The sequence below is a fragment of the Protopterus annectens genome, chromosome 1.part0 (genome assembly GCF_019279795.1).
Source record: "Protopterus annectens isolate FY-2018-M chromosome 1.part0, PAN1.0, whole genome shotgun sequence".
Lineage (NCBI taxonomy): Eukaryota > Metazoa > Chordata > Ceratodontiformes > Protopteridae > Protopterus > Protopterus annectens.
Window position 1 is genome coordinate 163,839,705 of NC_056725.1, and position 14,498 is coordinate 163,854,202.

Genomic DNA, 14,498 nt, shown 5'->3' on the forward strand with positions numbered 1-14,498 from the left:
AGGCTGGTGCCAACAAGGCAAATAGTGCAACCACACAAGCGAAACACCATTCATATTCACTGGATATACCATTTCAAGCACCAAAATGTAATCAGAAAGCACAAGAGCAGACCCATAACAAATTTGCAAAAGCCATAAGTGAATGATTAACTCTCCAATAAAATGTTTTTAGGTAGACCAGAGCAACAATTACTTGAAGAAAGAAGAGAAATTGGAGCTTTGTGGTAGAGAGAAAATGGAAGAGATTTGCACAAATGAGGAGTATGATAGAAAAGTGTATGATTTAGTAATCCTACCTGTACACGATGTTGGACTTCTGTACATAAACTTTTCAGGTTGTGATGTTTGGATGGTCGGATTCAAAGACACCTCTCTTGTGGGATGGTTGGTTCTAAAAGAATCATAAATCCATCTCCCTGGATAGAGATTGGGACAATTCATATGAGGTGGGTGGTAGGTGCTTGCTAAAACCATTAAGATATGTGGATTTTTGGAAAAAGCTTTGCTTGTAAGTACAGTAATTGTTTTTAATAACATTGTTTGGTATGTATATGTCTGTAAGAGTAGTAGAGATCTATGTAAAGCTTCCTTATCAATCCAGGAAGATGAGTAAAAAGCAAAGAATGTATTATCTTAGCAATCAGTAAAGTCTGCGTACATTATTACAGTGCCTGCATGATAACTTACGTAGGTTATAATAATAAATAAGTTTTATTTTTATATAAAATGTGGGGTACTTCTAAAACATGCTAGAAAGAGTGTGTTATTTTGAAAGTTTCTCAGGACTGTGCATTTCTCTTTGGGGAAGAATCATTGGGGCTGCATGGCAATTTAGAGAGAATAGGTTTAATCAAACACAAACTGGTCAACTTTTTTCTCTCTGGTTTGCTTACTTTTGTTGCTGGAAAAGTCTCAGACATAAATCCCAGTAGTATCCATTCTTATAAAGTAGGTGACCTGACCATTTCTTTCATGCACTTAATCATTGAAGGCATCCTGTTGGGGATCATAGAACAGTAGCAGGGAACACTAAACATTGAGGAGCTATCATGGAATGAGAGCCTGGATAAAGATGTAGAAATGATAACCGAGAAGCGAGTCTAATCAGTGCTGCCGCACAAACATAAAGATATGTGGATTTTGGCAAAGCCTGGCAGAAAGAGACACTATGCTCTTGTCAAGTTTACAGAAATGATACTGCTACCTGAAAGCAGTTTAAAACTGAAGTATAACAAGGAAAATTAAGTGATACAAGAAGCAGGATTCTGAAAGTCAAAATACTTTTACTATTATTAAACAATTAAAACTGTTCCAGTTCTATGACTGTAGCATGTGCCTCTGTGCTGCCCAATATCATGCTATAGAAGTCAGTTGGGATATGTACATCTTCAGAATACAGATTTCAGACTTTACATAAAGGTACTGTTGATTCAGTCTGTACTATGTTTGCATAAAGAGTACATATCAACCTAAGGTTAACTGCATCCTTAGCAAGACCATCAGCATTTCCAGAATTATCAGAACTTCTTAAATGTGTGAAGGAACGGCCCTAATAAGTGAAGTCATCTTGTCACCTGCAATTCACATGTCTACATCCTTTTCAGCAAGACATAATTACTAAAAAAAGTGAATTTGGAGATTTAAAATTGATTATAGTAAATAAAGACGTCTGATTTTGTTTTGTAGTACATTGCACAATGTATATAATAAAGGTGCCATGCATTGTGTAAATAATTTTTTTCTACAATAGTTTTAATTTTTAATCACTGGATAGGACCATGCAGAATGTTAGGCAGCAGGTCTTTTGAAGTAATGGATGCAGCCCCAGGTAAAATTTACATAGTTTCCAATAGATCAAGATATAGCAAATTGTCAGGAAGTTAAAATAATAATCCATCCACATCAGTATCCCAGAGGAGATTGTTCCATTTCATGTGAACAGTGCACTGGGTCCTTGAATACTCTTGTTTCGAATGCATCAAGTTCTAGGACTGAACTGAAAACCTTGAAGGTTTACTGTTTGATAGAAAAGAAATGCTTGCTGCGTTGATGTTTTCTTTCCAATTTGTGTTCTATGTTTCCTTCAGTGAATCAGCCAAAACGTAACTTTGCAGCAATGAGGAACCCAAAAGATATTGCATCAGAAAACTCAATATCCAGGTAAGAGAAACTGTTAATTGATCAATGTGTTTATTTGTTTTCTGTCAGGTCGCTCAGTAAGAAGCATGAATGCAGTTTCACTTGAAGATGTAGAAGAAAGCTAACATTTAAACTTAAGATGACTTATTTGCATTGATAGAAAGTTTCAGAGATGCTTTTTTTTCTGATGTGCAGATAGGGTGCTGCTAGGTGGCTTAAGATGTAAAAACAAGACATATATGCTAGAAAGAGAGAGATGAAAATTAACAACCACTCTAAACATTCCAATTGTGAATGTTACATCATTTTGCAGCAGTTTCACACTCTTCGTAAATTGATTTTGAAATGTGGCATTAGTTACCAAAAACTCTGTGTGTGTGTATATATATACACATATGTGTGTGTGTGTGTGTGTGTGTGTGTTATTGGTATTAAACTTATCTGTTTTTGCCCTTGGGTGTTCTCCTTATCATCATTGGTAATTTCTCTGGCTTGTTTCTCCAGCTTGTTTTTTCTAATATGTCCGAGAAGCCTACTGGTTTTAAAAGTTGCTCCATGTGGACACAAAATCCCAAATTCTGACAGCCAGTCTGATGCATTTATTGTCTGAGTCCAGGACGTGTGCATAAATAGCTCCTGTAGATTTTCATGTTTATTGTCATTTCTGTTTGGGGTCAAAGAGTACAATTAAATACAGGGAGGCACTATGTAATATAGACAAAATAGTAAAGGGATTTAAGCCTTTTTATTCATATTTAACTGAAATAAAGATGCTCACCTTAGAAAAAACATGTTGTAGTCCCAAGAATCAATGGCTCCCACAATGGATCTCAAATGCTGGTCATTAAGTTGTGAACAAAAGTACTTATCTCAGTTTCCCTAGCTACCTTTAGATAAAAACCTGACTCATTTGCAATTATCTTTGTCAAAGCGCTATATACGATCATTTGGTAGGTGCATACGCTAGAACATATGCAGGAACCAGAATGCCCTTTCTTAGAGACTTCCAAACCTTTACTGACAAAGGATAACATTTTGTTCTTACTGATACTGATTCCTCTGAACTATCATCCTTCTCACCTTACTTTATCCCAGCCATTTTACTGTTGTCCATCTGCCAGGGAATACTTAAAAATAATTCAACAGATAGCAAAAATCACAGCCTGCTTTCTTTGAACTGATGTATAAATAACATAGGCTGTCTGCGAAATAGAATAGATTGTACCTTTGCCAGTAATATCAACCTACCACCCAGCACTACAACCTGCAAGACATGCACTTACATAGCCAAACTGGAAGCAAAGCACTCTCCGGTCAAGACTGTGCTAGACAGTCAAGAGGAGAAGGCTAACACCTGCATTACACCTCTAGCAACTCATAGCCCTTCAAAACCTACACCATCAACTCCCACACATAGCAACACTAAACCCACATATGTGGAGGCCCTTAACATTAAACTGCCCAAGCAACAAGGACCTCTGAAGCCGAAACGCAAACAAACACCAGTCACAACCAAAGTGACACATAGCTCACAACACCAGTGTGCCACCCAACAACAGCCCCTAAGGCAAGACAATGTACCCAACACTTTAGCCATAGGTGACTCTATAGTCAGGCACACTGATGTCCCACTCACCAGGTTGAACAAGGAGAAAATTACAGTCCGCTGCCTGTCGGGTGCCAGGATCCGCCATATAACGCATGCACTCAAGTCACTCCACAGCAAGTACAAATATGACTCTGTCATTGTCCATGCTGGAGTAAATGACTTGAGATGTACCTCCCTGGACTACATGAAAAGAGACATGGAAGAGCTCTTGGATCATGTGACCCAGGCAGGTATGACCCTAGCCCTGAGTAGCATCCGGCCTTCGCCCAGAATGATACCACAGTATAAGGAAAAAATGATTGACTTCAACAATTGGCTAAGCTTCTGGTGTCATTCAAAGGGGATCTGGTATTTGTCTGCCTGGGAAGACATGATCGACAAACCACGATGCTTTGCCAGAGATGGTCTGCACCTGTCACCCCTGGGATTCAGGTTACTGGCTAAAGCTCTTGCCACCCCTATAGTGCCTTTTTAGGCAAGGTTCAGAGGATAAAACCACCACTGTAACAGATACAAGCATGCAAAATCTGAAGGTAATGCTACTCAATGCTAGAAATCTAAACCTCAAAATGCACTCTCTCGAGGCACTCCTAATAATGGAGAACATCGATATCTGTGCAGTGACTGAGACCTGGTTCAAGGCTCCAGAGAGCACCCCTGCAATACCAGGCTACAATTCTTACCACACTTTTCGGCCACAAAACCAAGACCGAAACACTAAAGGTGGAGGAGTGCCCATATTCACCAAGGATATTCACACCTCCAGGCTAGATGCCCAACACAATGCATCTTAAATTCTCCAGGTACAACTAACACTAGGTAAGACTACAATCCAAATTGTAGCTTGCTACAGATCCCCCACCATACCCCAAGATTCTCACTACACCTTCCTAAACATACTGGAAAATATTAAGATACAACCAAACACCCTAATACTAGGTGATTTCAACTACCCTGCCATTAATTGGGAAAACTACTCGGGTACCAACTCCTTTTCCCAACGGTTCTTGGAATTCATAAATTCCAACACCCTGGATCAGCTAATCCATTGTCCCACCAGGGGCTCCAATATCCTAGACCTGGTCATTACCAACATGGGAGATAGATGTTCCACACCAGTGGTCACCCCCTCATTGGTCAGGTCTGACCATAAGCAAATCACCCTTGACATCCACATCACACCCCCATCCCCCAGTAAGGAAACCTCCTTAAAAAACTTCTCCAAAGCCATCTTCATGCTACTGAAGTCAGAAGTGACAAACTTCACAACACCCATGCAGACAGGATCTGGAAGTTCGACTGCAGAATCCTACACTAAGGCACTGTATGACCACATCCACTTGTGCATGAATCGTGCCATCCCAAATAGAACCAAGATGCTCTTCTTCAAAAAAAGGAAGCCAATCTGGTGGCCCCCTACTATAAACAAACTATGCAACAGAAGGAAGAAACTGTTGCAGAAAATTGCCAGAGATTCCAAAGGCAACCACAAGGCATTCTATAGTTATGTCAAGAATCTAAATGGCAATGCTCAGATCTGCTCTGAACTACAACAGAATGGCATTAAATATACTGATCCCAAGGATATTGCCAATATCGTGGCAGATCGATTTAATGCCAACGTCACTCCCCTCTCACCCCCTAAAGGGCCCATCTCAATACCAAAAGATTGCCAAATTCCAATAATCACAGCCACATAGGTAGAAACAGCATTCTCCAAAGCTAAGAATACAGCATTCATGGGACCGGATGACATCCCAGGCTGTGTACTACATGAACTACAAAATGATAAGTGTCATGTTTAATCATAGCCTCACCTCAGGCTTCGTGCCCACTGAGTGGCGCACAGCTACAGTTATCCCACTCCACAAGGGAGGATCCACCATGGATCCCGGGAACTACCGTCCCATCAGTCTGACAAGCCTGATCTGCTGGACCCCACCCAGTTTGGGTTTGTGAAGGGCCGATCTTGTCTCCTGAATCTGATTGACTTCTTCAAATCGGTCTCCAGAGCTGTGGACGAGGGTAAGGAGGTCCACACAGCCTATCTGGACCTCGCCAAGGCCTTCAACACCGTCCCCCACTCTGGAATCATAGATAAACTTACTAAGCTGGGCATAAATCCCTACATCACTCGATGGGTTGCCAACTGGCTTACTGACAGAACCCAGACTGTAAAAGTAGCTGACTCCAAATCCAGCTGCAGACAAGTGACAAGTGGAGTACCTCAGGGTTCAGTCCTGGGACCACTCTTGTTTGGCATCTACTTCTCTGAAGTACAGGCCAACATTAAGGGACTCTGGATAACAAAGTTTGCAGATGACTGCAAACTGGGAGCCATTATTGAATCCCCAAATGATGTGGATATTCTACAAAAGGGCCTTACAGAAACAGATGCCTGGTGCCAGAGCCATGGGCTCAAGCTTAATGCCAAGAAATATATAGTCATCCCCTTTGGAAAAAAACATGTACCTATGAACTACCACATAGGTGGCAGGACACTAAACATCGAAAGTGTGATGAGAGACTTAGGGACACAAGTGGACAGTGGTCTCACTTTCGACAACCACATCACCACAACAGTCAGGAAATCCTTCTATGTGGCACACCTCATCACTAAGGGCTTTTCATTAAGAAAAAAAGAGGTCATTGTCCCAGTTTACTCATCCCTCATTAGACCCATTATAGAGTATAATGCCCCATTTGGTGTGTACCTCACAAGACATCTGCAACAGCTGGAAAGGCCACAGAAATACCTCACTAAAAGAATCACAGGCCTAAAGCAGATGCCATATGCTGACCGTCTAAAAAAACTCCAGCTATACTCTGTGGCATATCATCTACTCAGAGGCGATCTCTGCTTAACATACAAGGCCATGTCAAACCCTGAGCTGTTGGACATGCTCCACTTAAAGAAATCCCAATCCCTCAGAGCCACACACTCCAGGGATCTAAACCTTATCATCACAATGAACAAAACATGCTGGAGGAATAGGTTCCTGACCCAGAGACTCCCCATACTCTGGAATAGACTGCCCATACATGTCAAGCAGAGCACCTCATTGGCCCTCTTCAAAAGGAACCTTGATGATTGGATGGGAGATAGGAAATTCACCCTGGGGATCATGTCAGTTGCCCTGCTAGACAGGGGCCCAGGGAAGTAAATATTGTGGGAAAAAATTTCCAGGGAATTGTTATGGCTAGGCTTGCATAGGCCTTAGGGCCGATAGCCTAGTACCAACCTATGAACCTATAAGAATGAAAGCATGTCCTTCTGTGTTGTCTGCTGAAGCAGAGTCCACATAGGCCGAGATGTGAACCATAATGATATTGCCTCTCAACCTTCATGGTCTTCCCTGTAGGACCTTAATATGTCCTTTTTGTTATATGGGAGGGTTTTATGGCTGACATACTAAAAAAACTTCTTCATCAAAGTGGAGGTACTGTAAGATTAATCATTTAAAAGAAACTAAATGGAATGCTCCAGTATTATTATCTGCCTTTATATACTTGGCTTGAAGTGAATTCTCGGCATTCTGACTCCTAAGCATGGGTCTCAAAAAGGCAGATAGTCTGTATGGGTCTTCTACATGCAGACTAGGTTTATTTAATGATGACCCTACCACAACTTTTAGGAACTTGCCAACTTCGGGAATTAACTGTGACAACCTATTGTTGCTGCAGTTAGTTGAGTGCAAAGTGAATGAGCTTAAAGTCACAGTTTCTGTTCCCCAGCTCTGAACTACCCAGTAAATTTTCTCATAGGAATTCATAGCTGGTGCAGTTTTCATTTGTGTGCAAGCTGTGATTCAAATTGTGTGCACTTTTACAACCATGAAGTTAGTATGTATAAGTAAGAGTGCACCCTTACAGAGATGCAGCCTCCCTGAAAAAAAATGCTTTTTTTCTTGGTCTCCTCAGTCTGAAACATTGAGCCATCTGTTTCATCTAGTTGAAACTTCAACCTTTTTTTCCCTGATAAAACTTAGGGGTATTCCTTTAGCTTTCTTTACTTTTACAGAGAATATCGTGTAGTAGACAGATGCAGAGGACGAGTTTTTACTTCCACCAGCCTGTCAGTTAGAGCTGTAAACTAATTATCTTAGCTTATATGGTCACTTATCAAAGTTAAGTACTAAAATAGTTACAGAAGAATATTCATTCTGAACCAGAGACAGAGATGTGTAGGAAAAAGTAGTAAAATGGACTTCATCCTCTAGATTTCAGGTACACATATTAAAACCTGATTTTGCTGCTAAGGACATCTCCATAAGAGCTTTAACTACTAAGGTAGCTTTCAAGCTGTGTTCTTGGCCCAAGACTGAAGCATATCAGAATGCATGAAATCAGTGTCTGCATGCCTCAGTTACTAATGACGTTTTGACAGTCCAGCATATGGAATTCTAACTAACTTACAAAAGAAAAGCAAAAGGAGAGCTTAAACAGTATGTTCATCATTATGATTACTGCTGCAGTAGCCTAAGCTATATGGGTTACATCATGCATAGGAGATAACAGCCGCTCAGTTTCTAATGCTTCAGGGCACCTTCCATGGACCCAAACCATTGGTTAGCTTGAGCTGAGTTAACTAAAAGTCAGGCTTGGGAGGGGGGGGGGGTGCAAGCCCTTCAGAACTTTCTTGCAGCCGAGAAGAGTGCTCCTGTGAAGGCTTTTGAGGAGCAACATTTGGCTAATGCTGCTCTGTTGGTAGGTAGATAAGCTCTCTTCGGAGAAAAAAACTTCCACATTACGTTTTTCTTAATTCTTCTTCTAAAAAGGAAGTACTTCTAAGCTAGGAAAAAGTGTATCTGATGTTATCCTTTTCATTCTTCCTCAATGTATGAGTTCAGATCTGACCCTCAGATCTGACTGCTACATATTCCATTTTAATTTTGTTGACTGACTCATGACTTCTATGTACTTTTAAATGGGAGCTCACTTTTTTCCTTTGTTGTTAAAATTGTGTAAAAATACTTTTTCTTTGGAGAATCTATGTTTTTCACTTTTTGGGGCTGTAGGAGTGTTTAAAGAGCTTTTTACTGTGCTTTTCTTTTTGGGCATGGGTTACTTTTTTGCTACTTTCCTGTTTTACCAACTTTTGCTGCTAATCTTCCCTAGGGTGCAAGCACCACTTTCAGACTAACCATTTAACAGCATACCAGTTCTTCTTTTCTTTCAGCCACAAAAAGAAAAAGCTTGACAAGTAGCTTTTGCCATCATAGCAGGCTAGTATTTTGCCTCATCTACAGGTGGATGACTGCTGTGGTCAAAGCTGGTTCCTCAGACCTCTAATCTTTTTCTATGGATCCCTCTTGCACAGTCCATACAGCCACAGTGGACCAAGGGTTAAACATATCCTCTGCAGCTGTGTGGGCCCCCTCAGGGGGCAAGGGAAAGCCACACTTGAACAGTCCTTGGAGAAGGGACAGGCGGTGTGCCCCAGTTTAGCCAGAATGTTGTGCCCATCCCAGGGGAAGTTGCTGCTGGCAATACTAGGCATGTTTATTCAGGCATTTCTGTCAAAAATAAATAGAAAACTAAAAGTTTGTCTTTTCTTATGTCATCTACTGTTAGCAGGGATAATTTATTGCACTTAGCTCAGGTCTTACACATGTTCTTATTTACATATCTCTCAACTTCTTAGCACAAGAAATCTGGACAAAGCCTGACAAAATGGGAGGACAGAGGCCCAAAAATAGGGACACATTTTAAATATCGCTCTTGTAAACTTAGAAATTTGCCACAGTAACAGGATTTGTTATAACGCATTTTCTGAGGATATGAAGCCTGAAACTCAAATCCATTTCATTATTTAGCGACTTTAATCCTTAGATCATCCTAGTGATTTGTCAAAAAAACACTGTTTTTATGAGGAACAGACCAAAAATATGAGGCAAAAATCTGGACAGTCTGCGAAAATCTGTACAGCTGAGAGGCATCACTTCTTGACCCTTATTATAAAACTGTTTCTGGTAAAAGAGAAAGGAATTTCTCTTTTCCTAAGGAGGTTGGAAAGTCCGAACCTGTTGGGAAATTTGAAGGGACAGATGCAGTTTTGTCCTCAGGTTTCTGATTCAGATTCTGAGGAGAGTTAAGTATCTGATTATCCCTGTGAGGGATTCTATTTTTCCTGAGACTATTTCCAGGATGAATCAATATTTTCAGTGGGAAAATACTGAGGTTTTTTAGACCCTCAGAAAATATTATGATTTGTTATAAGTGGAATTTCCAGAACCTGCACCTGTTCCTCTAGGTTTATCAGCTCGGGGGAGGGGGGGTTGTCACAGCCTGTAATTTCCCTAACAGTCAGCCTGCTGCCCCTAAAATCAGATAGGTCATCTAAAGTTCTTCAGTCTTTCAAATTATTATACAACAATCACAGGCCTGACCCAGCAGATATAGATTTAGTGAATCTGCTGCTAAACGTTTTGTTAAATTTAATTCCTCTCCTTCTATCAAAGAAAGAAGTCTCTTGGAGACCCATTTTGGATCTTTCTTTCCTGAACCATTTTGTGATAGTGCCCAAGTTTAAAATAGTTTCACTTTACAACCTATTATGCCTTCTTCCTCATTTGAATTTCTTTGTTAATGTCTGGAAATCTACAGAGCCAAATCTGATTGCTTTTCACTTCAAGGCACCTTTCAGAATGAAAATCACAATGCTTTACTCACTTGGAATACTGGAACGTATTATGCAATGAACAGCAATATAAGAATGCTCATAATGGAGGTAGCAGCATAAACTAACAGTTTATTAGTAAAACTGTCTAGAATGATAGGGCTTATGAACTGAATCACATTGAAACTTCTGTAACCAAACACTGCAAGCTTGAATATTCAGACTTATGTAATGATGAAGACTGAAGTGAAATAAACTGCACTGTACTATCTACTGTAATGTCTGCAACTTCTGAACTGACATCTGTCTTGAAACCGTCCATCTCTTAATACCAAAACTCTGGAAATTTCCTACTTAGTTTTACATGTCTCCTTAACCTTGGATGTTCATCATATTGATCACTGCTGTAGTAATATTAGATATATGGGTTATATCCTGCCAAGGATATAACAGCTGGCCAGCTTACAAAGCATCAGGGCAACTGCCCAAGCTGTCAAGCATCTTGAGCTGAGCTGACTAAAAGATAAGTTTGGGTGTGAAGCCCTTCAGAGCTATTATGCCACCAAAAAGAGTTTGCTCCACTGAGACTTTCAAATATCAATGGTAGGAGTGTGTGCTTACCCGTTGCTGGGCATATAATTCCCTTTGGGGGAAAAACCTTCCATTTTCTAAATTTTGTTGATTTTTTTCAGAAAATATGTTTTAAAGTAAGGAGTGTTGTGTTTTAACTGACAGCCTCGAAACTGTAACATACTTTTAAATGGTGCACTTGTTTTTTTCCTGTCAGTTTAAAAGTAGTATAAATAAACTGATTTTTTTTTTCTGTGGAGACATTGAGTTAATTTTTCCTTAATGGGATTGGCATAGTGTTTTGCAGTGCTTTTTGCTGTTTTTTTTTTTTTCTGTCAAAAAATAACTTTTGTGGACTGGTAGTGTTTACTGGCAATTGTCGCAGCCACAATGGACCAGGGGTTAGCCACATCTTCTGTGTCTGTTGGAGTCCCCTCAGTGGGCAAGGGAGAGCCACCCTTGTCAATCCTGGGAGAAGGAACAGCAAAGGTTATCCTGTTGCATCAGAATGCTGTACCCATTCCTGGGGAAGCAGCTGCTGGCATTAGCAACACAGTTGGCTCCATTTTTTTTCTGTCAAAAAGCAACCGAAAAACAAACATGTATCTATCCCCCTCAAATTTCTTTGGATAGGATTAGTTTACTGTCTGATTCAGGTTTTAATACAGGCTACTAAACCTCCTAAAGTATTTTAAAGTAAAAGAAAGAAGGACTCCTCTTTTCCTGAATAGATTCAAGATTCTGAATCTGAACAGGAAGATGCAGGGACGGATATTTTTTTCTCAAATTTCTGATTCACACTTAGAGGAGCTCAGTTTCTGATTCTCCCTGTTGGGAGTTCTCTTTCCCTGTTGCTAGAATGTGCCATTGTTTTAAGTGGGAGAACACTGAGGTTTCTCAGTCCCTCAGAAAACACTATAACGTGTTCCAGAAGGATTTTCCAGAACTTACCCATCTTGTTCTTTCTGCTTTAGAGGGTGTGTGTATTACTGGCTTCAGTTTTCCTAATAGTCAGTCAACTGCTCCTAAAAAGGCAGATAGGCTGTATAAAATTCCTCATTTTATTTTTGTGTACAGTACCCCCAAGCCTGACCCAGCAGCTATAGCTTTAGTTTATCCCACTGCTGCTAAGCACTTAGTTAATTCCAATCCTATGCTTTCTGATAAGGATGGGAAAATTATTGATCAGTACAGGAAAAAAAGTGTAGATTTCTACAACTTTGATTTTCATAATTTTGAATTGTCAGGATTACAAGTTAATTTTTTTTCTGACAAATTGTGGAAGTATAAGGCATTCCTTTATTTGTAGTTTCTTCTTGTGGGGAAACATCTGCTTTACAAAACTTAGTTTTTTCTGTTGCACAGGTCACTACTCATTGTTTGCAGTATGTGAATAACTCTGCTGATACTTCCACCAGGGCAGGGCTTTGGCCACTAGTACTCTTTTGAGGAGGTTTGCACAGTTGCATTCTCAGAACCTCCCATATGATGATAGGAATCATATATATATTTTTTAATTTTCCCTTGGATAGAGATTTAGTGTGTGACCCCTTTTCTGCAAGAGGTGATCAAAAAGTGTAACAAAAGGGTCAAGGATGCAGAAAAATCTTTTAAGATTTTTCAGCTGTCCTTTTTCAAATTATCAAAACAATTATCTTCTCATCTAGTTTTGGCAAAAAAAAAAAAGAATGAACAGTCTCAACAAAATCCATGTAAATAGACATTTAAGAAGAAATTGCAAGGGAGCTCCAAAAAGAAGTCTTCAACCTCTCAAACCAAAGACAGTCCAACAAGTCTGAATGACTCTTCAAGAGACCTTTCCACCCTGGCTCCTTTACTCTTCGTAAAAGTCTGATTCTTAATTTTTCTATTGGGCAAGAAATTGTTTCAGAGAAATGTGTTCTGAAAAATCATTTACCAAGGTTACAGATGGCAGTGTGAGGAAATTCCTCATTTCCAGGGGTCATTTCACATCCTCCAGATCAGACTCTTGTTCCATCTGTTCGTCATCATATGCTTTCCCAAGGAGTGGTAGAACCAGTTCCCCCTTTCCTGGTGGGGAAGGGTTTTTATTCAAGGATGTTCCCAGTGCAAAAGAAAAAAAGAAAGAAAGAAAGTAAGAAAGAAAGAAAAAATGCTTAGAGACCAGTTCTGGATCTATCTTTCCTAAACCTGTTTTTGATAGTGCTCAAATTGAAAATGATGTCACTTCACAGCCTGTTACCTTGTCTTCCTCTTTCAAGTTTCCTGGCAACACTAGACTTAAAAGATTATTACCATCACATCCTTATTCGTCTAGACTTCAGATGTTTTTTAAGATTTTATGTCTGGACCACATTGTGAGTTCTCTGCCTTGCCCATTGGACAATCCACTGCACCAAGTGTGTTCACAAAGTGTCTAGCTCCAGTTATATATCTCTTTGCAGGTTACAGGCTATCCATGTTTTCCATATTTAGATGACTTGCTTATCTTTGCAGAGTCCTTTTCAAAGTCACAGGAATCTCTCCCTTGAGAGAGAGATCTCTTACACAAGTGGGATTCCAAGAGTACATTCAAATGTCTTTCTTAACTCCCTCACACAGGAGTGTACTCCTGGGATGTCAGCTAGACATGTCAGTTCAAAGAGCTCTTCTTCCACAGGGAAAATAAATCATTATTTAGAAAACGGCAGGGCTAGCCACCCAGTAGTGTAAACTTTGGCTCTAGATGATTGTCATTGTTGAAGTGACACCCCGACCCCATGTGTAAAAATGGGCAAAAGGGGTTGTGGATGGATGGATTTATATATGTTTCTAAGATTTTCCACTCAGACTTCAGTCACTGTGAGGGAATACCTCAAGGTTTTAGGTCTCATGGCATTTATGATTTTCTTGATACCCCTGGCAAAATTCCATATGAGAACGATACAGTGGTATCTGAAATCTGTTTGGTCCCATCACCAACACCTTTTATTTTTTCCATTCTTAGTGCTGGGGTTTGTCAGAAAAACATTGTCGCTTGTTCCTCTCTAATACAAATAATGAGAAGGCTTGTGGTTTCGTTCAGATGCTTTAATATATACAAACACATTAAGATGGATAGCAGCATTTTTAAATATGAACAAACTACTTAAACAGAGCGTACATACATACATGTTCACATCTCAACAGCTAACTACAAAATGGCAGTCAGGCTCGCATGTGCTCAGTATTTATACTCTAGTGCAAGTCCTTGAACAGCTTCTTAAAGGTATATACACACTCACTGATCTACATCTTCCCTCTTAAAAAGATTGCCCTTTATACAAAACAATATCAGATCTAGGCATGCATTACTGTATACATCAGAAACAAAGCACAATGTCCATGTCTATGTTGCTTCACATCTATTGCAAGGTTCAGAGATTCGACAATATCTTGTAACATAGGACCAATTTTAGCAACAGGGACAGTCTGCGGTGCGCAACTCATATCAGGAACTTCTGGATTCATCATAGGAACAGGAATGTCCTCTGGAACTTCCTCTGGAATTGGAACACCAGACAACTCACTCTGTGATAGTCTCTCTCACAGGCTAGCTGC

At 40.0% G+C, this 14,498-nt stretch overlaps 1 protein-coding gene across 2 annotated transcripts in view; it reads left to right on the forward strand.

Annotated features, from left to right (window-relative positions):
* The window catches only part of CLIP3 (CAP-Gly domain containing linker protein 3), a 1,549,977-nt gene that overhangs the window by 1,432,513 nt on the left and 102,966 nt on the right, over positions 1-14,498 (forward strand). Inside the window, exon 13 of one of the 2 annotated variants that reach the window (XM_044054942.1) lies at positions 2,088-2,160. The exons of the other annotated variant lie outside the window; for it this stretch is intronic. Within the exon in view, the coding sequence (XP_043910877.1) occupies positions 2,088-2,160 (73 nt within the window). The remainder of the gene's footprint in view (positions 1-2,087; positions 2,161-14,498) is intronic. 2 annotated transcript variants of the gene reach the window in all.